Raw genomic sequence first — 25,144 nt, 5'->3', positions numbered from 1 at the left:
CAAGGAAAACCATTATAGCTGTCTTCTTCCAAAGCACCCCATAACAGCATGTCAGCTCAGGCCGCTTTTAAATCACCGTCCACAAGCGTTTCGTGACAATACGACGGAAGAGTCCTTGGCATCAAAACGCGATTCCCAGCAAGGGCAAATGTGTTTATTACATCTCACAGTCAAGTGTCACAAGGGTCCATTTTTAATCAGCGATTCATGAGCTCCAGTCTTGACAAGTGAAGCTGTTTCCACCTCCGCAACCTCGTACGTCAAACAGTCCAATGGGTTCACAGACGTGTTCCCTGTGCTTTTCTGTGGTCCAGACAAGTCCAGCGTTTCACTGCCAGGTGTCCATTCTTTTGTCGGCAGGATGTTTAAAAAGCGGATGTTCAAAACACAAACAGAGGAGAGTTTACCTGACGAAATGATTAGTTTTCAATCTGTGTTGTCCAATTTCTGCTTAGTGATGAAATAGATGGTTAGGTATTCTGTTGGCAGAGATGCTCCTTAAAGCTGTAGATTAAAGAAACAACTAGAGCCACTCTCAGTAAAGCACAAACCTCCACCAACAGTAAATGATGCAGCAAATTCATCGTGTTTGTGTGGACGTAGTTCTTTAACTATTGAAGACACATATACACTCCTGGTTCCTGAATGAATCCTCATTACCTCAGCTACGCATTGGTGAGAGTTACAGGTTTGTTCTATCTGTTACCGTACAGCGTGTAACCACAGTTAAAATCTGGATTTTTACTTGGATCTGCACCAAACTGCCCACACTCATAGACATCAGTCACCTAAAGTACTTTTTTATCCTGAACATCCATATATTTTCCCCTGGAAAATCTGTAAAATGTCAAAAAACATTGTCGTGTTAGACAAAGTGATAAAACATTGCTGAATCTGTTGGATTTATTGGTATCTTTGAGATGCCAAAATGAAATGGATATTTTCTAGGCCCATGTCCCATCCTTCCACCAGGCTTCAGGAAAATCTGTTTGGTTAATATTGTGTAATCCTGCTGACAAATAAACCAACAAACAAACAATAAAACAAACGTGTTCAAAATGCTTAAGAGCACGAGCTACAACGTTAAAGAAGGTGCAGGGGAAATACAGTCATCCTCTAACACCAGTGGAGCTGGTGCACCCTGTCTTGAATCTTTTTGCAGTTTACATGGAGCTCCGGCAATACTACTGAGAATGTCTGCTTTAAAGAAATGATTTATTCAGGTTGGAAAACCCAAATAAAAGTGGTATTTCCATCATATCGTGACAGATTCATGATATCTTTGTTTAAATGTGGCGTTTTGTGACAAGCTGACAAATGATTATATTTACTCTCAAAGACAGGTAGTGTATAATATTGTAAAGCCGGCACAGTTGACGCAGCACTTCTGACAATTTTTCATCCCCGAGTAACAATACGAAGGCGATTCTACACGAAGACTTCCCGGCAAACGTCAGAGTCCATTATTTGAGAATGAAAGTGAGAAACATTGCTGGAACAGTGCTGGCATAAGATATGAGTAATAATGAGTGTTGTCAGTTGAATCTAACACATGAGCAGCTTTACCAAATAAGATAATTATATCATTAGAATTACGAGTTCCTGTGCAATGTGCATTTTGAAATGACTTCTGAGCCTGTTTCTTCACTCAAGCTTCAAGACAGAGATGATAACAAGCTACAATCTCGTCTAAGGTGATTTTCTCTTTTTTCTTAAAAACAAACTGCACCTTCCTCCGGCTGAATTCACTTCAGCTGTCACTGCGGCAGAAAGGTACGATGAACTTGTAAACATGTTTTCATCCCTCCTGCATTAGATGTGCAGCCTGGGCAGCACTCACACTTTTCATCAGGCTATAGATTTAAACGGTTACAGCTGTCAAAATCCATTCCCCTAATTATCTGTGGTCGCAAAAGCCATCTTGTTTTTGTTTGCTCTCCCCGGTTTTCAAATCCCACGTAAGTAGATGCTGTGTGTCGTCTACCGTACTCAGGTCAGTCTCCCAGCACTCGTCTCTTTTGTCTCTTTTCACTGCCGTCTCTTCCATTAGATTCCGCTCATTACGGCTTCAATCAGAGGTGCTTTATTATGTTCGAGGAGCCCTTTCGAGTCCCCCTCTCTTTCTCATCTCTGACCTTTCCTCCCAGCATCCACTTCCCGGTCCTTTATTTCTCGCTCTACCTTTGTATCCCTCATGGTTGTGCTTTCTCTCTCTCCCTCCCTCGCTTTGTCTCTGTCTACCTCTCTTTACCCTCCTGCCACCCGGTGCAGCATCTCTCTCTCTCTCCCTCCCACTTTCTCCTGGCAGCGGGCAGCGGTGCTTGTCAATCTTGTGGCTAAAGCCGCCGCACAGGAGGCAGACCTCACCCGGCCTCACGGCTCCATCTATCAACTGGCCTGCAGAGCCGGCGTGCCAACTGACACCACCCATTCTGTTTCCCCTCACATCAACACTTTCAGGCAAACACCGTCCCGCAAGCGTAGAGAGGGCAGATGCAGCGGAGTCTGAGGAAGCATTCACAAATATTACATTTCAAAACTGGATGCAGACTAAAATTTAATCATAATAGACTTTTAACTTTATATTTGTAATAAATATTTAATATGTGTTAGTCTTGCTATTAAGACATTCTGTACAGGTATTCCAATTGATTTTCAAAGCGTTTTAATCAGTGTTGGGGAAAATGATATACTATCTTCAAATGCAGAACCCCAGAGGGCCAAAAATCTAATTTGGGTGTCTTCAAGATATATAGCATGCAGCTGCACTGTTAGCAATTAATCGGAGAGTGACTTTGGTAACTCATAAAACGTGTCAAGCTTTTGTGCCTAAATGTGCATCGTTTTATGCAAGTGATTTAGCAAATGCTCACTAATACAACCCAAGGACGTGGGAATGGGACAGCTGAAAGTTTAAAATTCCACTTTATGGCCCCTCTAAAAGGTTTCGCGTGTGTCGAGTGTGGTTCCCCCGATCATGACGGGAACAGAGAGCCGCTGGCCGTCACAAACGAGGTGTAGCCGGAGCCGACAGAATACGCTGCATCCTCTCACGGCCAAAGTGAACGAGAGACGAGATGGCAAGTGTCTGCACGGGGGGGAAAAACAAGGCCTCAGAATTTCAGCATAAAAGCTCAGACACCGTCGATGACATGTGCGTCTTGTTCTAACTATGAGGAATGACTGTGGCCTGAGAGGAGACCGGAGAAGTGACAACTGACTTGTGACAGAATATGTTACTCAGGGAAGTAGAGCATCATCAGAGTAGAAGAGAACAGAACGGACCCTGTGACCTAGGATGACTTTGGCTGATGCCGTTACGTCCTTTAATAGAAGTGAATTAAGAACTTTAAATTAAAAGTTATGAATATGGTCCAGTTATATTAGTCGTTTGATGAACTGTCGTCCTGACAAAGGTGAGTCTTTTTTTCATCTGCCCGATGCATTTTGGGACATTTCTCCCCCCACGCTATCTGACCTTGTAGAGGAATACGTGGGCATGGACAAATTAAAGAAACATACCTGTAGATACCTGTCATTACCTTGCATCTATTGGTAGTTGTTGTGGGTGTCGTAATTATTATGTTGTCATGTTTAACCTCTTTGCAGTTGTTTTGCATCTTTCTGTAGTTTTGTCTCTGGTCATTATGTCGCTGCCTGCAGTCGTTTTGCATCTTTGTAGTTGCTTTGTGTCTCTTCTTTTCTTCTCATTCATTTTTCATCTTGTAATGGTTATTTGTCCTCTGTGGTCATCTTACGTGTGTTTGTGGTCATTTTGAATCTCCTTCTGTATGATATGCATCTCTTTCTTGTCGTGTCGCATCTCTTTGTAGTCATTTGGAATTTCCTTGCTTATGATTTGCAATATTTTGTCAGCGTTTTGCTTCTCTTTACATTTGTATTATTGTGTGAGTCATTTTCATATCTTTGCAGCTCTGTTTTTTGTCCCCTCCATTGTTGTTTAGTGTCCCTGTTGTCATGTTGCATCTCTTTGTGGTCATATTTCATCTCTTTGTTATCATCCTGCATTTTCCTCATTGTCGTTTTACATCTATTTGTGATAATTTTTCATCTCTTCGCAACTGTTTCATTCCTTTGTAGTCATTCGGCATATCTTTGCGGTTGCGCGTCTCTTTATAGATATGTTCATCCTCCATGTAAAGATAATGTACATTGGAAAATGAATGTGTAAGGTAGAGCAGAGCAGAAGAGGAGATAATGGAGCTGAACAAACTATGAAAAGCACAGCCGACAGATTCAGAAAAGAGCAGCAGACAGAGTTGCTCTCTGTGGTAAACAACACCATCGCTGCCCTGCTGCAACAAATCAACTCCACATAGTTTCACTGACAATACTTCACACTGTCTGAACGTATTTTGTCACCGCGAACACAAATCATTTGAGACAACCAATGCCGTTAATCCCTGTGATTAACCGTATTCCTTGACACTGATATCACATTCATGAGAAAAAAAGATTTGTCGCCTGTGATGAGTTTTGGGATCCGGGCGTTCTGTTGACTTGTCGTCACCATGGAAACTTTACCATTTTCTGTCTCTCCTGCTAAAACGATTCAGGAGTGTTTAACTCTCAAAGGCATCATCATTATTCTCAATTCAGTTATCAGCATATTTGCATTTTCTCCCCCGGTATCTCTGGTGCGGTCTCTGTGACAACAGCTACCGAGGTAGTAATGAAGCTTCGGTGAATTAACAAATCTCCAGCACGTCTGATATATTCACATATTCACAGGGGCATTCGGGAGCTGTGCTTATTTCTCAGTCCCCAAGATGCCTCATGTTAATTGTATAAGGGATGATAAAGAATATAATTGATACGATTAAATGCAGTCTTATGAGAAGAATAGATCTACAGGCGCACGTGTGTGTGTGTTTGTGTGTGTTTTCATTGGCGTACAGGAAAAGATCAAAGCGGTATGCCATTTATGAAACTTGAAAGCGTTGTGTATTCACAACCTGTGCACGGAGTTATTGGTCTACAGGTTCCTCACTTTTGGAGTAACTCAAAATAACTCATAACAGAGATTTTTTGAGTGAGTGTTGGTTTAGAGTCTTTTCTATTGTTTTATATAGAAAGAATGAATAAGTCCTCGCAGAAAATGTGGGATGTGCATTGATAGGAGTAAAACCACTGAGACACACACACGCATGTCCAGAATGTCCCCATTAAAAGACAGAGGCACAGCTACCGAGTGTTTCTGTGCAGAATTTATGACAAATGAACAGCCAAGATTTATTTGCCATCATGGAGAACATTTTTCTGCAAGTTTTTGCAAGTTGCTCTCAGCTGTCGACCCGTGAACATACATCAGTGTAATAGCTTAAATGACAGAAACCATCTTTGAGAATCTGACGTGTACTTTGACTTTTTTAGTTTGGTCCATGTCCCATCCAGCAACATGGGGGAGATGGGGTTTATGCTGCAGCCAGCCACCAGGTCACTATCGAGACGTTTCGGCTTCACTTGTAAGGAGCCGTCATGTCGTCCATCTTTATAAACAGCCTATCGTCAGCCTGTAGTGAGTCTTTCTCCCCTGAAAGTGTTTAATTAGCAGCTTAATCGGCTGCCACAGGAAAACAAAAGTGACGAAAACACTTTGGAACATCTCCTGACAGAGAACACCTGTCAAACAGTCAAGAATTACAGCTGCCACATGATGATGAGCTCAAACAGCAGAATACTAACTGTCAGAGGAAATGACTCAGTGAGAGGTACTGACTCACTGCAGTAACTCAGCCGGCTTGACTCGTGGCTGCAGCTTCTGAAAGAAATGACCTGCTCACAGACGTTCTGGTAAGTAGCCAAACACTGCACCACTGTCAGACGACTATGGGAGGACAAGAAAATCACGGCGCTCACGTCATCACTGAGCATATTTGTTTTGCTTCTCTTCTAGATAATGTCTGAGTGAGCTGTGAAAAACAACAATCTGTGTTTTCAACTGCTACAATTAGCAAACATGATATGGAAAGGAGCAAACGCAGGAAGCAACAACAGCAATGTGAGGAGGATGCAAATCCTCTGTGGCGCCGCACAGTTGACTTTGACAAACTTTGCCTGGGGCTACGTGCAACGCTGCTGTGCACATCTGCAAATAAACTCCCCTCGCCAGCAGTGTGGTGAAGACTGAATGTACATATAAGTGTAAAAATATAGTTTCGTCACATATGATGCAGAATGTTTTTTTGGGGGGGGCCAGCTCGATGAGCAGAACACCTCTCAGTCTGATCTCAGTCGATTGCTTTGGGTTTTGTCAGAACTCCACATGACAATTGCTTCTTGTTTCATCAGTTATAACAGTGGAAGGCAAATCCCCAATGAAAACGAAGTGATTTATCTCTTTTGACTCAATTTTTGTCATGTTTTTCATTCTCTGAAGCCGTTTGATCAGCTGTCAGAGTACGGGTGGCATGTTTCTGCTCATGGGTCATCGTGTTTACTGAATAAATGCTTGTTTTCTGTCTTTCTTTCATGACAGTCTGATCACTTGATGAAGAAGAGTCTTTGTGCCTACCTGGTGGATGAAGACCTGCGCACCCCGAGGGCTCATGAGCAGCACGGCCCGGCGTAAAGTGTCCCGATACCGGTTGAGCTCCTCGGTGCGCATCGTGTTGAAGAGGTCGGTAAACACGCGGCTGACATTGCGGTCCACCCTCTGCAGGGACACGTCGAGTCCCATCCGGGAAGATTGGTCCATGAAGGTTTGCAAACCGCGGATATCTGAAGGGGGAGAAGCAGTGACAGAGAACAGGTGATGAGAGGAGACACAAATATAAACAGACAGAGAAACAAACAACACTTCAGGCGGGCGCCATGTTATACAGTACTTTTCTCCTGCTGCATTGAATGAGAATTGTGGGTAAACAATGCATACTTTCAACACGCTCTATATTTTCAGCCTTCGTTCCGAGGGCTTAAAGGCGACTTTTGTTCTTTTCTTGTGATCTAAAGAATGACAAAACACAACAGGCACTCCTGTCTTTCTGTTTCCCGGGGTTTACAGGATATGAAACTGCAGACAGGTAGAGCTGTCCCCAGAGATCTGTGTGTGTGTGTGTCTCTGTGTGTGTGTGTATGTTTGCTATACAGGAAACCAACTTAAAAGAAGCCTGAGTACACACACACACACACACACATATAAAAGGTGATGTGCAGCAGAGGGCACACAATAAACACGCCAATCACAGCTGTCACTGGAGGAGCAGCAGCCCAGCATGTGCCGAGCCGTGCCGCAATTTTAGAGAGAGGTGGGACAAAATCACTGGGGCCAGACCAACACCTGTGTGTGTCTGTGTGTCTGTGTGTCTCTGTGTGTGCCTCCCATTGCATATGTAGGGGTTTGATGAGTTGTGCTTTCACTGAGAAAAGATACAGAGGCAAACAAAAGCAAACTGTCTCCCACATACATATAGTTTGCACATTGATTTTACCAGGGGCCAAACTGGAAATTAAGCTACTAGGAAAAGTCCCTGACCTGATCTGAGCAGTGAAGCATTATAATGGTTCTGTGCCCCTGTTTCTACAACTTGGGGCAAACCGAAGCAGCAGAATGACTAAGTACCATAAGAAGCAAATCATAAAGGTTTAGATGCAATGTTCGATTTTTTCCTGCCATCCCTGTGTTGCAATTTATTGTTGGGGGGGTAAAATAAATACTCACAGTTACCGCTGGATTCTCTTCAGAATAAAAATGTTCAAAAAGGCAGAACAAAACATGAAATTAAATCATTCATCATTTTGAAGCATCGCTCGCTTAATGCAGAGCTTTTTTCTTTCCAAACACACACACACACACACAAACACACACTCTCACACACCTCTTTACTTTAGTCTCTTAATTGAAATGGTTACCCCTGGTGATGTTACTTTGAATACAATGGACAGCAGCTCAGCCTGAGTAATCCCTCCTTTTGTTCGAGCACAAACACAATTTGTAAGTTAGTCACGGTTCCTTTCTTCCTGTCCCATGACTGGACCATTGCAATTAATTCAGGCGATAATATTTTTCTATATATAACATTCAGCCGCAGTAACATTAGGAGATATTAGCGAGAGACTAAGCAAAGAATCCGATTTTATATTCTTTTCTGGGTGAGCATCTCTGTTATGTGAAATCCAGAGGGTGCAAAAGGTCAAACCCATCAAATATGTGGTGTCTCAATAATGAAATAAATTACCAACTCCTACTTAAAGGAGAAATGTTCATATTCAGGTTCTGGATCGTACTGTCCATTGTTGCAGCTCCTTTTTTCAGCCTCAGTCGGAGACGCTTGATTTTAGCTCCTATCTTTCTTCCACTCTCGCTTTACCTGGTTTTGTTAGGGGGCGTGTCAGATGTGCATTGTGATGTCATTGTGATAATGCAGAGGTATTGCTGGACTACTGACCAGGCATTTCAGGAACTTCAGTATTTTCTCTGGGGGTGAGGAGCTCATGTTACTGCAGAGTTTGGGCTTTTTGACTTTGCAGATCTTTTTACATACACAGAAAAATCCATATAACACACTAGAGGAAAGAGAAACTGAAAAAAGCAGAATGTGTCTCCTTTAACGAGTTGTAGAGTTTTCCTCTCAAATCACTCATCCAGCTCAGTCTGGAACAACACGAGAGATCTGGGGAACTGACCAAAACAAAGAAGCAGTTTTTCAGCAGCAACAGAATGTAGCAGTTGGGTGAAGAACGTGTTTCTCTCAAATGGGAAAATAGGAGAAATATCCAGTAAACAAATAAACAAGAGTTTTTAATCCCCGTGGCGACCCAAGGGAAAGCTACCATGCGATAACTACTCGAGTACCCCCCGATAGAAACACCGGAGTTCAAAGCTGGCATTCCAACACCGTGGCAGGCTTTTCGACATGTCGGCCATGGACAGGGCTGCAGAAAAGAGGATTAACGTGGAATTAAAGGTCTGATTTCTGGACGTGTTTACCCGTGCATCACTCCTGAACACAAACCTGCTTCTAAAAGTTTTAGATATCAAAACTTAACCCTTCTCTAAAAACCTGGATCAGTGTCCTGCTCTCTCTCTCTCTCTTTGGCTCTGACAACTCAGCCATCAGGGTTTCACAGTGAATACCTGCAATAGTTTCGCGTAAAACATCTTGAAGAATTCAGTGACGTAAAACTTGGGGGTGACATTTGCTCATGTTACTCTGTTAGCGTTTGTATATTGTTCCACCTTCTGGTCTCCTTGATGCATCAAGTCTACGTTAGAATATTCTGCATAAGACATCAGCTGCTGCCTGAGTTCTCCTCTCACCAGCTTCCAGAAAACTTCCATAACAACAATGGCACTAGAACTAAGTGAAAGTGTCAGAAGTGAAGTTGTTATTCAAGGCCAAAGAAACCCTGGTTAGGCTACAAGGGTCTACGGTGCATGAAACTCTACAACACTTTGCAGAAACTGGTTCAGCTGCATCCAAAGCACGACCAGGCTACCGCAACACCAGGGGATCAATTCGTCAAGCTCGGTTCCCTGAGAGTAAGAAAAGCAACTTTATCAAAGATTCCGAATTTGATAAAGAACACACAACTCCAACCGGCAAAACTAGTGTCGAAAGAGGATGAGCAGCAGTTTTAAAACCACCTCTCAGGAGAGAAACGAGGCTCAACACTTGTTCCCATTTACTGACGTTTTGGGATTTCCGTCAGAAACAGAAGAGTGTACATAAGAGAGTGAAACTTCAGTGTATCAAACCCACCGTGTTGGAGGAAGTATTCACGACCGGAGGCGTTTTTTTTCCTTTTCTTCAGTTGGCCACTAAATTGACTATACCTGACATGCAGAAGCACCACTCCATTCTCAGAGACACGCTGTACCCTCTGGTTTGCAACGTGGTGGAGAGAGATTCAAACTGCAGGAGGATAATGATCTCAAACACACCTCCGAGCTTCAAAAGGAGCACATCAAAGTAGACGGAGGAGTCCGGACTGTCAATAAGGCAAAGGGGTGGATGTACCAAATACCAAGATATTGTTCCAAAGATTCAACTTATCACTCAGATTTAAGCTGAAGGTATCAAAATAGAGTATTACTTTCAAAACTAACGGTGAGATAGAAGTATTTTAACTCCTGGTCTCAGACTGTTTCTGTTTGAGAGGACGGGGAAGTAGATCCGCAGATCAAGGGAGATCGAGCATATACCCCATGAAGTTGCTTTTACATCCTTTTCAGCTCGATCTTACTCGAGTCGTAACCAAAGTGGGACTCCCCCTCGGATTGGAGCAAAGCAGAAATGAGCATATCATGATAAAAGGGCTCAGAGGTTTTCACTGAGCTGTCAAGTCACGTTGTAATCCAAGCGGAAAAGCTGGAGAAACAGCTGCGCTGCTATCCTGCGCTCACTCAAAAAATTAGATGATTCATTTGAAGCGATTACTGGTGTTTTTCCAACAATACCACCAGTTAATAATCTGTAGCACAGATGTTTTTTCTTCTGTACTCGGCAATATAGATCTGCAATGTATCAGTGTTTTTGCACAAGAGCAATTAGAGCGAACAGAGAGAAAAAGCAGAAAAAGAGATATAACAACTTTTTTTTACTGACTGCAGATTTATACTCCAAGTTAACAAAGTATTTATGCTGTGAATAAAAGGGCAATACAATATGTCAAACTAGAATGGCACTCACTAGAGCACATACTTCCCGCCAGAGGTTTGCAGTCCCATTAAAACAAATCCTTTAGCCAACATAATGTTTCTTAAGCTACAAATTGGTAGTTACAGGTTTCTAGCTGCTGAAAAAAAGTTTACGCACCTATAAAACATTTATATTCACCAGATAATGATTTTTATTTGGATCTGCACAAAATTGCGTCAACCCCAAACCCCTAAAGTTGTCTGAATTGTTGGTTGTTGTCAAGATTTGCAGCATAATTCATCATTTGAATGGTGTAATGTTAAAGAAAGAGAAAGTAATCTGGATCCAGATCAGGTTCTTCCCCGACCAGATCCTTCCACCAAGTTCTGTTATAATCAGTCAGGTAGTTTTTGCATAATCCTGCTAACTAACAAACAAACGCAGAATAAAACGTAACCTCCTTCTCAGATGTCAGCACGAATGTTAGATTCACACTTTCTTTCAGCAGTAAAATAAAACAAAACAGGAGTTTAGTCAGGAGTAAGTCAGATGGAAATTTGTAATCTTTCTCTTAAATATTAGTTAAGACTATTTTCCACTTGGATTTCGCGCCATATGCATCCAACAGTTTGAACTTTGTTTCATACTGAAGGAAGACAGATATTAATCTAATTAGCACTTAATGAAGAGCGCTTGAGGGAAAAAGGGAAATAATTTAGCTTTTTAAGTTACAAAAATAATTGTAGAACCATTGAGGATTTGTGCTGCAAATGCTGTTCAATTTTCTTCCGATTCAATTTAAATTTCATCGAGATGTATACGTTATTTGATAAGTAAATAAACAATCGTGAAGGAAATTAATAAGCTCTATCCAAGAGAGTCTAGACATGACAGATGACTTGAGAAAAAGATCTGTGCACCTAACCAGATGTAACAAATTACCCACTGATTCTATAATCAAAGGAGTCTCACATAAACATTTATCTTACATGAAAATGAATAAATAATTTATCCTTCACATCATATCGTCTACTTCTTATGTGAGAGCAGAGCAGAGGAGGAACGAGATGGGAAATGCTTGTGCACAATCACGGCCTCTGTATGTCGAGTGCATGTTACAACGTGAGCTGTGGAGACACTTATGTAGCTCAAAGAGTCTAAACCGGAGGAAAGCGTTGTCAACAAAATGGTTCCAATCTCATCAGCCTGGTCTGAATGTGCAGAGCAGGCTGATGCTGGAGCTGAATTATTATGTCAGTCTGAGGCTGGTGACGCCTTTAAAGATACTGTACAGTGATTGGATTCTTGGCTTGCACGTCTTAGTACGACAGGGGAATACAATTTAATAATTAAATCAAATTCATTGCCTTGAGTTTGGCTGGCAGGCTTTGGGCAAGATAAAACACTGTGTGTGGAGACGGGAGCCAGTTAGACCTGGATGCAACCATTTTTCATATTAAAAAAGTATTAATAAAAAAATCATTCTGTGGGGTTAAATTAAAGTTCTCTTCTTTTTACTTCATATTGAGGTCAGGTTTGATGTCAAAATAATCTGCTGACATGGTTTAAATTATGCAGATGCAGAAAAATGTATCTGAGACACTATGTTGAGTTTCTGCTATTTGTCACTCGGTGGTTGAGCATGAGCACAGAACTATGCAAATTAGCTTTTAGCTGTTATTTTTACCCTCTCGCAAAAAAAGGTTACGTGCTTCTGTGAGCTCATGCAGGGTTTACTTCTTCAATTCTAACTAGTTATTAACATTTATTAGTGAGGGGGAGAATAACATATAATATGGTGAGAGAGAGAGAGAGAGAGAGAGAGAGAGAGAGAGAGAGAGAGAGAGAGAGAGAGAGAGAGAGAGAGAGTGTGTTTGTGTGGTTTGAATGGACGGCATTTTACAAGCACTTAAAGTGCTTTACACTACAAGTCCCAATCAACCACTCACACATTCATACAGCAGTTCTATACGTTTATATATAACCCTCACATTTCTATCATTCATACGCAGCCATCAGGAGCAGCTTGCGGAGTCTTGATGTGAAAAAGTGTAGAGCACATTTCTGAAGTGGCATTTTAAAATTTTCACTCAGTATATATTTTCGCTCATATTTCAGTCACAGTTAAATATTCAGAAGTCTGCAAATTGATTTTTTATATAAATACAATGACGACTGCCGACTAATCAATCATTTACTGACGTTTTTTTTTGCTCGAGGATTACTGCCTCTCGAATGTAGCTTCACAAATGTGCTTCTCTCTCTTTCTACCACAAAACGACGAATCTGCACGCTATGCACGTTGCGAGACTCGCTCTTGTCGCTGTGGAAGCGAGAAGTGAGCAGTGGATTGAGAAGAGGGGCGTTGAACCGATCAGAAACTGCGGTCAAGTCGTCATCTGCATTGCTGTGGTTAGACTAGGCGGCCCTAAATTTGGAGAGCAACCAAAAACAAGTGTTGCAATTTGAAATCTCACATGAAGAAGCTCAATTGTACCCACACTTCCAACATACAATATCAATATCGAATATATATGGAAGTCAAGTCTCAAAGGTGCTGCCTCCGACATTGTGAGTCTGTATTATTTGGCTTTGTGTTGATTACCGACTGAATGGAATCATGACTGATTCAGAAAAGGCCCAAATACAAGACTAGCTCAGATGAAATAAAGAAACACAATAGACGACACATGAAAGCATTTGTCATTATAAAGACTCGTCTTCACTGCTCTCAAAGGACGTCATTTATTTATAATAGAAAATAGGGTTTGTTTTCTCAGAGCTGTCAGTATAACCCGGCCCTCACATTATACAAACATTTCCTTTGTGTTTGTGAACGTTCAGACGCTGCCTGTGTTAAAAAAATGCACTTTATACATTAGAAACCACCTCCTACTTGGGACCATAAGCAGTTTAATCAATCTCACACCACATCCCAGACTACTTCTCTCTTCCTCCAACAGAGAGCCACTCACCACAGGGAGGCCAGAGACAGATGCAGCAGCTCCACAGTCATTACTGAGCTCAGGTAGAATCAGACCAACAAGCCACGGAGACAACCGATGTTCACACACATCCACCCTTCTCCTACAATCTCAACCTCAGTCTCCTTTCATGCTCTCTTTGTTATAATAAAATGACGAGGCAATTTTATAGGCGCTTTTGTTTGCAGATAGTCCACCCACTGTCCATCCTCCCCTGCAGAATCAATAGCTGGCTCCCTTATACATGCACGGTCTTGTGAGTACACTGTAAGTTTACGCTTTATGGCGTTTATAAAAGCACAATATATTACAAACCTTTTAAACGAGACTAAAAGTCATGCAAACGGCTCTGTGAAGCCACATTGGCAGTGATTTGAGCTGAGGACAAACATCAGCATGTGAACAAGCTTGTATAATGTTAACCAGCTAACTTAGTTTGGTATGTACCTAGGTTTACAAATGCTACAGTAAAGTACAGCTGAGGTTATTAATATGGACATTCATGAGTTTTACAGGAGTATTGGACAAGCTGGAAATTTGACCTGATGATGACGCCAAATGAGAAATTTGAGAATCCTGAAAGTGATTAATTCATTTTCAGGTGCACATGAATATATGAATCAAATTTGATCGCAATCCGTGATGTAGTTATTAGGTTATTTCACTCAGATTCCCAAATAGAAAAGTCAATTATCGCCACAGTTATTAGGATTTTTCCTCTGGGGAGTTTTAATGACTCTCCGGCCTTCTACTAAAGTTTATCCAAAAGGTAACTATATTTGTCGCTAGGTGAAAAGAAGCTAAAGGGAACCGGAAAGTTTGTAAATCTTGTGACAAATGAACTTAGTTGGTGGGATGTGATAAAAAAGTACAACACTGAGACTGAGCTAGATCGTAGCTAGTTGGTCCAGCCAATGATTTTTCGAGATGAAAGGCACGAAAAGGGAAAGATAGAAAACGATGGACAAAAAGGAAATGGAAAGTAAGAATAAAACAAATCTCTGAATTCCAAGGAAAAGCTGAATCTTCAAAGGTGTAAAGTGATCAGAGTGTGATAAGATTATCATATCATTTTGTTCTTTCCTTTTTGCCCGGAGGCACAAGAGGCAAAAGCACATAAGGAAGTTTTCCAGGCGTAACACAATAGAATCTCTGCTGAGCTACAGTAGTGTAAGAATAATGTTATTTCTGTTGCTCGTGAAGGAAATGATGAAACATGCTCTCTCAGAATGAATAATGGAACGAGAGGAGGTAACGTCTTAGAAGTTGTTTACATAATGTGCTCTTCATACAACGGATACAGTGGTGGAGCCTGGAATGAATTGGTTTCCCTGACACACCTCATTACACTGAGCAAGACTTTGCCCCTGAGGTCAGAGGAACCAGCTGTTTAAGCTGTAATGGAAACTCACTCTGTATTCTACTCCAGTGCCGTGTGCTGCTCTCCCCATCCCAAAAAATAAGGATTAAAGAAATTATTTAAAAAAACTTGTCTAGAAACGTGGAATATACTGCATGATGATGTTTCGGGCATTTCTTTGTGCACAGTGCTACAGTACAACGCCTGAGGCAACAGGCAAGGCAGAGCTATATCTTTCCTAACATCTGCTTTATAGATTAATGCACCATTCGCAAAATTGATGAGACAGCAGCCCAGCGAAACGCAGCCCTCTCATACCTACTCCAGAAATCCATCGCAGAATGTTCCTCCGACTTCCCGTGTTCGATAAAGATGGCCATGGTGTAGCAATCATGGTTGTAATGAATTTGTACACTGCAAGTACCTATATTGTACGCACTTGCAGTGTTTTATTTGAAGTTTAGATATCAGTGATAGAGATAAATCTGAGGTTGTAGGTAGCAAAAAACATCTCAATGGAGTTTTGCTCAGCCAAGTCCAATGTACCTCACATCCACTTCCAGCTTAATCTCCTCATCTGCTAGAGCCTCCAGGTGCTGACCTCCAACTCGGTGCTCGTGTGGGTCAACCCCAGCCAGAATGGCCCCAAAGTCAGAGACCATTGGGAACACCACAGAGCGGAAAATGGCGAGCAGATTACCAGGAGAAAGAGAGGGAGCACGGCGTCCTTTCTGCTGCTGTCACATGTGGAGTTTTGAAGGAAGATTTTCAGGACTGACAGTGACATTAAGTGTGTGTGTGTGTGTGTGTGTGGGGGGGTGGGGGGGGTATGATGGTGGCGTATATGGGGGAATTATGGTGGAACTGTCCTTCGCCTGGACACCAGCTGTCAAGCGGATTTTCTTTTTTTTAAAGATCTCTAACTCCAGGCAGTTGGCAACTGTGAGTAAAGCCAGTCTGCAGTCAACAAACACACATACTCACACACACACACAAAGCCACAATAAAATCCAGTTTTCAGTGCGAGTGTAACTCACAAGATGGTTTCTAATGGGGCTGCACAGTTCTGAAAATGTTAGAATTGTTTCTCTCCTGTTATCAGCAATTTTTTCTAGATTCCTTTATTTTTTTTTGGATCTAATCCAAACTTTTCCCTCACTCATTCTTCACTGTCTTTCTTTCGCTCCATTCCACTGCCAGTTTTCTGCCATTCTGGATTCATGTCCTGATGGGTAACGCCGCCTTGTCATTGATTGATGGAGAAAGCAACGATAATGCACCATTCACGGGGCGATTCAGACTCTTTGCGAGAGAAGAAGCGCAAGTTTTGATGCAGTGGATTTCTCTCTAATTAAAGTGCAGCAGAATCGTGGATTAGAAATGAGATGGCATTTCTTCTGATTGGACCTCTTCGACTATGTGCACACACACACACACACAGTACCTGACTGACGTCTCCCTAACGCTCCTGTAACCTCGATGATTCTTTGTACAAACTTGGTGTTCTCCAAAGTTTGCGTCAATCACAGACCTACTGAAAGCACCAGTGCACAATTTAAACACAATAAACACATCCTCATTACCACAACGCACACAAACACAATCTGAGTAAATCTGGGTGAACTGCAGCAGCTGTTTCTCCCGCATTCACACATGTTAAGTATGAATTCAACATTCACTTAATGCCAACACAGATTTGCCGGCAGAGCTCTTGTCTCTAGGCAGCGGTGTGGGTCACTGTAGTGCAGCTTCCACGCAGGCACCATGGGTATTTGACTGCTCTGTGATGAGGATCCTAATTAGCTGCTACATTCCTTAATCAAACGAGTACAAAGTTAAACAGTGTAACACAAGCACAAATGTCAATGGAGACGCCTTCGTAGCAACTAATTTAGCAGACTTTAAATAAAAAAGGCTATTTTGTTAGGGCCAACATTATTTTTTTCTCTCAAAATCACTGCCTAGTTAAACTGAGCCTTCACTTCTTAGACATAGGTTCCGTCTCCCTGGAGTTGGGAGTGGGGGTTACTGGGCGCTGTGCTGGCGTTAGATCTTGTAAATAAAGAGTTCCTGATGTGAAGGGAACCAGAGGAAAAACAGCTTGAAATGTTCTTAAAATGCAAATTGGTGTTTTTCTACCAGAGACAGATTTTTTTTCTTCTTCTGGCAGTTAAAGTTTGCCCACGATAAAGATGCTGCATCCTGATTTTGAATAAGACTGCTCTCGAAAGGCCACATGTAGAGACGGGAGAGGGAGGGAGGGCAGATTGCTCCTGGCTGGGGAAACAATAAATAGCAGGGACCTTGGTTAACATTAACATCCAGACACGAACTTCTCCTTTTCAAGAGGAACAAAAGTTATACTGAAGGGGTCTTGATATGTGGCGCATATCTGACCATGCACAAAATTAATTTGCATCCAATCACTGTGACATTTCCAAAGCAGTAAGCAAGAGAGTACACACATTACTCTCCACCTCACTCAGTTTACACAGCAGATTTGTCTCCGTCAGTACTTTTAGTATAGACAGGTCAGGGATCAGTGGCTCTGATATTGGAACAATAGATTCAAGTGATCACGTCCTTGTAATCACTGTCCATTTGGAGAACTGCCAACGAAACACAGCGTCCAGGTTTAACATTGAGCTTTGTTAATGTCTATTCATTTAAAAAGTTAATGAGTAATTTAAACATACATAAAAGAAAATGATGATGGAGAGAGTTCATCAGCTCTGATGTGGGTTGAGGCAAAGGGGATAATCATAGCTGTAACTTCGATATAAATAATCATTTTAAGCTCTAGTTGTTTGAGAATGTGATGCTTTAAAGTGATAGTTCAACGAAAATGAAATTTCACTTATTATCTACTCACCACTATGCCGATGGAGGGGGTGGGTGAAGCGTTTGAGTCCACACAACACTTCTGGAGTTTCAGGGGTAAACAGAGTTGCAGCCAAATCCAATAGAGTTGAAGTAAATGGTGACCACTTCTTTGGAAACAGTAGCGGACATTTAGCCTAAAAACTTGATGTAAATTACACCATTTCAAGTCAAATTTGAACGTCAGGGCTTGCGGACACTTGGATGACACCACAGGAGCAGTTTGGAGGCATGTACAAGAAGGGGTCCCCATTTACTTCTATTGTATTGGATATGGCTGCAATGCTGTTTACCCCTGAGTCTCCACCCACCCCTCCATCGACATGCTGGTGAGTAGATGAGTGAATTAAAAGTTTTCGGTGAACTCTCCCTTTAACAGCAAATGCACTGATGACACACGTGCTGGTTGCCTCCGCCAAGAACGTTGTGTTTGCACCGCAGTCCGTTTGTTTGTTGGTTGGTTTGTTCGTAAGAAAGATTACGTAAAAAATTACCATGAAACTCTGTAGAAGGATGCAGTATGGGTTGCATATGTGGCTGGGTATGTATACCTGGATCAGGGGGCGGATCCAGGGAGTAATTCATGGATCTTGATGAGAAATAACTATCTGGCACATTAGAGAACTAATATCTACAAAATTTTGTGAAGCTACATTGAATTGAAGGCGACTGTTGGGCCCTGGTGGAGGCTCTCGCTTTACTGAGTGCCGCTCCAGTTCATCTGACATAATGTCAAAATGTCCTCACTTGATTTAAAGTCTACCGCAGTCAGACCGTAGAGAAAGATGCTCCTTTTTAGCTTTTACAAAGATGTCATAAACAAACCAAAAGATAGATGTGATAGATTAAATGTGAAACAACATACGTGTCACACTGAACACTGACTATATGCGGGGCTCACACTGTGATGTGGAAGCTTGTTATGGGGACTGTGGCTGGCTGTGGCCCATTCCCTCGAGGGCTTGCTTTACTATACACTATATCAAGTGTAGCTCCAGTGTACTGAAAAAATAAAACAGATTTACACTCCCTTCTCGATTGCACTCTTCCAAGTAGTAAAAAGATTAGCCAGCAGTGGCAAAGTATCATCTGAGGAATGCCAATGCAGCAATATACTCCCCCGTCATCTCTCTGACCTTGCGCTACCTTGCCAGTCACTCTTCGATCCACAGCCCTGTGTCTTTGCCAAACGTGGGTCAAGAAAGGACGAGTCCGCCGAGGCGTCATGGTGAGAATAATGGAGCAGGAGAGAACATTTCAGGATAAACAAAGTGCTGTGGGGACACGCCCTGGTTTGAGTCGCACAAATGAGCCCAGACTTGCCTTTGCCGTGGAGCTGCTTTTATTGGTGAAAGCAGCAAAGAGACGTCGTTGCTCTCTAGAAATTCTACTGAACATTGACGTTTTTAGCAATGTGCATTTTAACAGTATCTGTCTGTGAGTGTGTTTGTGTTTATGTGTGTGTTTGTGTCTCTCTGTGTGTGAGTGATGATGCTCTTACATCTCAGTTCCCACTCGGCACATTCTCTTCAGCGGGGGGGGGGGCATAACCCTACCAGATGAGATGGTTTTGGTGCATTTACATTTAAATGAAAGAGCTGAGATCATCTTACATGCAAATGCCATGTTTATAGGACACATTCAGCCGCCAGCCGCTCGCGTTTGCCCCAACTCACCGTAGTCGCTCTCATAGAAGATGATGAACTTCTGCCAGTGCAGCTCAGACACTAAGTTGAGCAGGACTTCGTTGATCCGAACGGGTGGACGGGCGGCCAGCGTGTAGCTCTCTCCGTCCGGGCTGGGGTTGAGCTGGCAGGCGGTTCGGGGCGAGCCGTCCCCGTTCCTCTGGATGAAGAGATGGGGGATGTGCATCGCGTCCGTCAGGGACTGCAGGGCACTCGCGGCGGCGCAGCCCGTGGATGTGACAAGAGCGAGGATCCCCTGGTTCATCAACTCGCATGCTGGACAGAGGGAGGAAAAACAGAGAGAGAGGGTGGAGGAAGCGAAAGGAGATGGAGGAAAGATGGAGGTAGATGGAGGATGAGAGGTGGTGAAAGAAATGAGAAAAATAGAAGGAAAGAGATAAAACATGGTTAGATACGATTTAAAAGATTTAAAATCCCAACTATAATCAATTAAAAATGTTAATTTCAAAAAATCAGTTTTCACGTTTTAAGATCGCTGCACATTATTCAGGAAAGTGTGCTCAACTGGCCTTAAGAATTCAAGACGGTTCTTTATGTATCCTATTTAGGATTACATCTGAGCCTCTGCAGTTGAGAGGAGATCACAGAGAGGAGGGGATTGGTAGTGAAGTAGTATTATAATGTGTGAATTTTGTCCCCAGACAAAAGAGAGACAGCTGATTAAAGCAGAAACGCTCGCTAAAGGTGAAAGTCACTTGAAAACAGCCGATGAATCAGAGAGCTGCAGGAGTCAGTGTCGGTGCCTCAGAAAAAGAAAGAAACAAGGTGTTGAGCGAGTGGGAGGAAACTGTCATAAAAACAAGTCGAAAATATTCCCAGCTGGAGTTTAGATGCAAAATTATGCCTCCCATGATTGTAAACCAAATACTGTTCCACCCTTCCCCTCCATGTGCACACGGTGTAAATCTGTAAACCAGCACAGATTAAGACTCTACACACACAAGCTTGTCATGTCTGTGTCGGGTCTTAACGTCCCCGACATTTTTTATTTACACGTGTAATTTGGACAAAATCTGTTTTTGATCCTCTTGAGGTAGGTCAGTGTGTCTGCCGGCACAAAGCGCCAAATATCCTCTGAAGATGAAAATGCCACCTCTGACATCATTAATACATTAGTGAACAATGTTCTGTCTAAGTGGTGGTTAATATTTAATAACAGTAAATAGTCTCGGTTGCTGTGATACGGATTATTAGACATTCATTATTATGCTGTTCCAATGATCTGGTTCATCAATAACCTAAAAAGTCAATGACAGCATGGAGTGCATATTAAATATTAAGGAGTTTATTTTTTGATCCCAAGACGCACTTGAAACATATTTTAAGCAAATGTTCATTGCTTTTTCTTTCACTCAGATCTGTGTCAAGGTAAATACAGTTTAAAAGGTTTTCTTTGTAACAGACAAATACAAATATCAGATAATTGATATCTAGTAATTGTGATCCTAAATCAGTTATTTAACTCAGACTGAAACCCCCTGTTCACAGAGTCAGGACATGTATTCCATCCATCCATTGTCTATACTGCTTTTCCTTTAGAGGTTCACGGGGGGGAGCTGGAGCCAGAGGTGGGGTACACACCCTGAACAGGTCAGTATATCGCAGGGCGGACATATGGAGACAAGCAACCACTCACTCTCACATTCACACCTACAGACAATTAAGAGTCTCCAATTAACACAATATGTGTGTCTTTGCTCTGTGGGAGGAAGCAGAACACAGAGAAAACCCACACAGACACGACGAGAACGGGAAACACACACAGAGAGAAACCCTGCCAGAAAGATTTCAAACCAATATGACTTTCTCACTTCCAACCACGGCTTATATTCCTCCCATACACATCATATTTGACCCTGTTACTCTTGACCTGACATATTTGCATCCTCTCAGCTTTCAAGATGCAAGGCACAGAAACAGGCAATTAGCAGGCAAGAGAAAGCGATGTAGATCCGAATGCACTGCAGTTTAGATGTAGAATATTAAACTCACATTTAGTTTTAAGGTCCGTCTCTGTCATGAGCTGCATAATCATCTACCAGAGGGACTCTGCGGTCTAATTTTGCCTGTGACAGGCTACGACAAGAGCTTTCTTTATAATTCAAGTCACTGCGTCTCACACACCAGGGCCCTGACAACTGTAGCACAAGCAGCTGAGCACATTGTACGAAACTGCAATTAAATATGCTGCATTTCGTAATACCACCTAATTATATAGTCTACTTCAATGTCGAGGCGGAATTCGGCACAAGGCAACAGCACTGCAGTCCGAAACCCCATTATATCATACAAACGCTTGGTATTCAGCATTATAGGAAGCACCAGGTCGGTACAACATGAACATAACATGAGTGTGTGCAGGTAACGATACCATTGAGCCGAATCCAACATGATACCAGAGGAGGTGAGGAGGGGGAGGTGTCGTAAAAGGGATGGTTGTGCCGAGAGCGCATTAAGGATGAGGTACGAGGTCTGAGAAGGATGGGCGAGGAGAGGAAGGTGATCGGTTGTGTGTGTGTGTGTGTGTGTGTGGCAGAGGGGGAGGACCATTAATGTGACAAATGACAATATCATCCGCTGACTTCAAGCACAGCACTACATTAAGACACTGTAAATCATACAACTAAACACATACTGAGGAGAGGTACGGATGTCAGACTGTCGAGAGTCGAGTGTGTGTGTGTGTCTCCTCCTACTTCTGTCTCCGTGGAGGACGTGTTTGTCTATTATTTCTCATACGGAGTGAGGACTCTGTGACACACCTGCTTCATAGGGTTAAGGTCGAGGTTAGAATTAGGTTTAGGATGCAGTAAGGGTTGGGGTTTATGTATATAAATGTGATGATTAAGGGGCTATAGGGAAGACTTTATAACAATGAGTGTCCTCACAAAGGTAGAAGTACACGCGTGTCTGCATGTGTGTGTGTTTGTGTGACTGTGTGTGTGTGTGTGTGACAGGATGAGACTCAATGTGAAGGCCGACATGTGCGGTCGGCCACTTGACAAATATTCTGTGGTGCAGCGTTAAATCCTAATGCTCCGCTCAGCGGGGAGCTGTGTGACTGACAGTAATACAAACACAGAGCCTCCTCTTACACTGATATAACGTCTGAATGTCTCTGTTCGCCACAATAAACTGTACCATTCACTGCAAATGCTCCTCAGAGCTGGTGCCTGTTGGATGCTGCTGTTTGTTAATACTTTACCACCTCACAACAAATTGTACAGGGCTAAGTATGATGTGATATGATGTTTGCTGCCTGGATTCAGTTAAGATGCTGCATGTACAATTCTAAACACATATAAATTAGTAGAGCCCAAGGGATTTATCGTTAACTAATGTGTTTTTCACAGACATGTTCCTATTTGCGTCTATTCTTGCCGATATGAAAACTCCTGTTTTAGAAACTAAATAATGGAGATAAGATGTACATATAAGTTTATTTTCTAAATGCAAGTTAATGCAGGTCTTTCTCTATTGTCATTTATAATTGTTAATGTATGATAACATCATCTTGGTCGCAATAAATCCATATTGATCAGGCTCTGTGTTTTAGACCTGAAACGATTTGTCATTTGTTTCTTTGAGTTTTACAACTAATTCAATACTAAATGGTAAATATTCTCTGGTTTGAAAACACGGAAATTAGTTTTTCTGTGTTTTAAATTATTTCGAATGGAATCACTTTTGGTTTTTGGACCGTTAGACAACAGACATCATCCTGCAAGTAAAACAATGGACAGATTAACCAATAATTGATATGATCATTTGTTGCAGCCCTAAATCAAACTAAAATGAAATTACTTGTGAAAATATTTTCAATCTTTATTTTCTATCATGTACCCAAAAATACTGCAGTACCATTTTGAGCTTTTATTTCAGTTCCAAGAAAACTCGTAACCTTGCTGATGGAACTGTGATCCAAACAGAAACCTTTTCTTGCGGAGCCCATTCACCCTTTTCCGCAGCCACTTTTAGTTAAGTGTGGCTAAAATGCGACAGCAGCCATTTTGGCTTCCTAATGGACACCCGGGCCCATTATACAGCAGACAGCCCAGTGACAGGAGGGAGGAGGGGCCCACAGTCATTGGCAAGGATGATAATGGTGGAATAATGACTCTTAAATGTTCCCTTTGAAGTAGACAGGGGCCATCACTCATCTCCTGCAAGCTATCTCTCATCCAACGTCATCAAGTAACAGCACTCTTACATACACCTTAAGGGAAAAGCTTCCTTTACCAGGATAATGCTTATCAAATGTTCTTAAACCAGTTATGTATGGTATATACATATATTATGGACTAATTTCAATAAATGTCTTTTAAAAAGGTTTTGAAAGATTTTCAACACGTGTAATTAACAGGAGTTACAATGGGGAGATCGTTTCTTTTAAAGAAGGGATTTACTAATCAATCAAACTCATCATGGAGAAACAACAATTTTCTTCTGAGTAACGATGTGGTTGATCGATGGTGCACACTGTGGAGGTGAATTCAATTTTTAGACACGGTTGAACCAATACTGCATTTTAAACCCTGATAAAAAACTCCATCACATTGACGTCATGGATCTTTGCTCATCCGCCGGCAAATTCAGTCTCCAAATCAGCAAAGAGGCTGGCCGAGCGTCAGCAGCGTCTCCGAAATGGCTCGAAAAGGACATCTGCCTTTCAGATTAGGTCTCATCAACTCAGAGGACACAGCCTTTTTTCGTTTTGCTTCAAGTCCTCGCCTCATCAGACCAGCTCTGTTATGTACTAATGGCGGAGGGGAAATAATCATCAAGACACCAGGCTGGAAGAAGACAACTTCTCCCCCACACACTCTGTTTTCCCATGAAAACAAGAAGTCATCAGTGCCTTGCCCTCATTTTACCACTGTAATATGAAGGGATGAGATGAACCCCCCACACCACTGCTGTAGTGAACACGGCACAAATTGGGGCTGTCTGGGTGATTTCACAGTCTAAATAAGACAGTCTCATTTAGTTTGCTCTGACTCAGAGCACTATCTCAGGGTTCAAAGAGAGAGAGAGAGTCACCGCTGGGATGAATTCTACAATGTTGTCAACACCACTCTCTAACTTGTCGCGACAATGATGCAACACTGATCTAATCGAGACGGCTCGTATCACACGATGTGGAAAGAAAAGTCTGTTTTGTGTTAATCAGGTGCAGCTTCAAAGGCAGATAAATACTGTTTTTTTGTTCCTTTTATCCCCAGATATTAAAATCTAACAGTGAAATCATGAGATAAGGAAGTTGCTCTACCTCATAATGTAAATTAGAGATGATGAAACAAAGAGTTGAAGGAAACCAACATCAGACTTTAATCTCTCCAGCTTTTGCAAAGTGAACATTGGCTCTACTGATAAATTTGTACTTAAATTTGTCCAGTTTTGTAGCCAGGAAAATAAATATGTATAAAGAAAATCGAGTTCCACCGTACATTTGCATACATATCCTTGTGGATTGTCAGTGCTGGATCATATTCAGCTCCTCACAGCACATAACTGATGACAACATCAAGCACCGGGATTGAGAAACCCAACTGATAAATTAGTCATTGATGGTTTTTAGGTATTTAGCAGGGAACACAGTGGTACACAGTGCAG

General features: G+C 42.1%; 1 protein-coding gene across 8 annotated transcripts in view; it reads right to left on the bottom strand.

The window, feature by feature from the left end:
* The window catches only part of grid1a (glutamate receptor, ionotropic, delta 1a), a 212,975-nt gene that overhangs the window by 62,843 nt on the left and 124,988 nt on the right, over nt 1-25,144 (bottom strand). For all 8 annotated transcript variants that reach the window (XM_034608468.1, XM_034608470.1, XM_034608474.1 and 5 more), the window contains 2 exons: nt 19,502-19,786; nt 6,536-6,741 (listed from right to left, as the gene is read on the bottom strand). In XM_034608468.1, coding sequence (XP_034464359.1) covers nt 6,536-6,741; nt 19,502-19,786 — 491 coding nt within the window. The remainder of the gene's footprint in view (nt 1-6,535; nt 6,742-19,501; nt 19,787-25,144) is intronic.

This window comes from Hippoglossus hippoglossus, chromosome 15, assembly GCF_009819705.1.
Source record: "Hippoglossus hippoglossus isolate fHipHip1 chromosome 15, fHipHip1.pri, whole genome shotgun sequence".
Lineage (NCBI taxonomy): Eukaryota > Metazoa > Chordata > Actinopteri > Pleuronectiformes > Pleuronectidae > Hippoglossus > Hippoglossus hippoglossus.
This window is presented reverse-complemented; position numbering and strand designations above follow the sequence as displayed.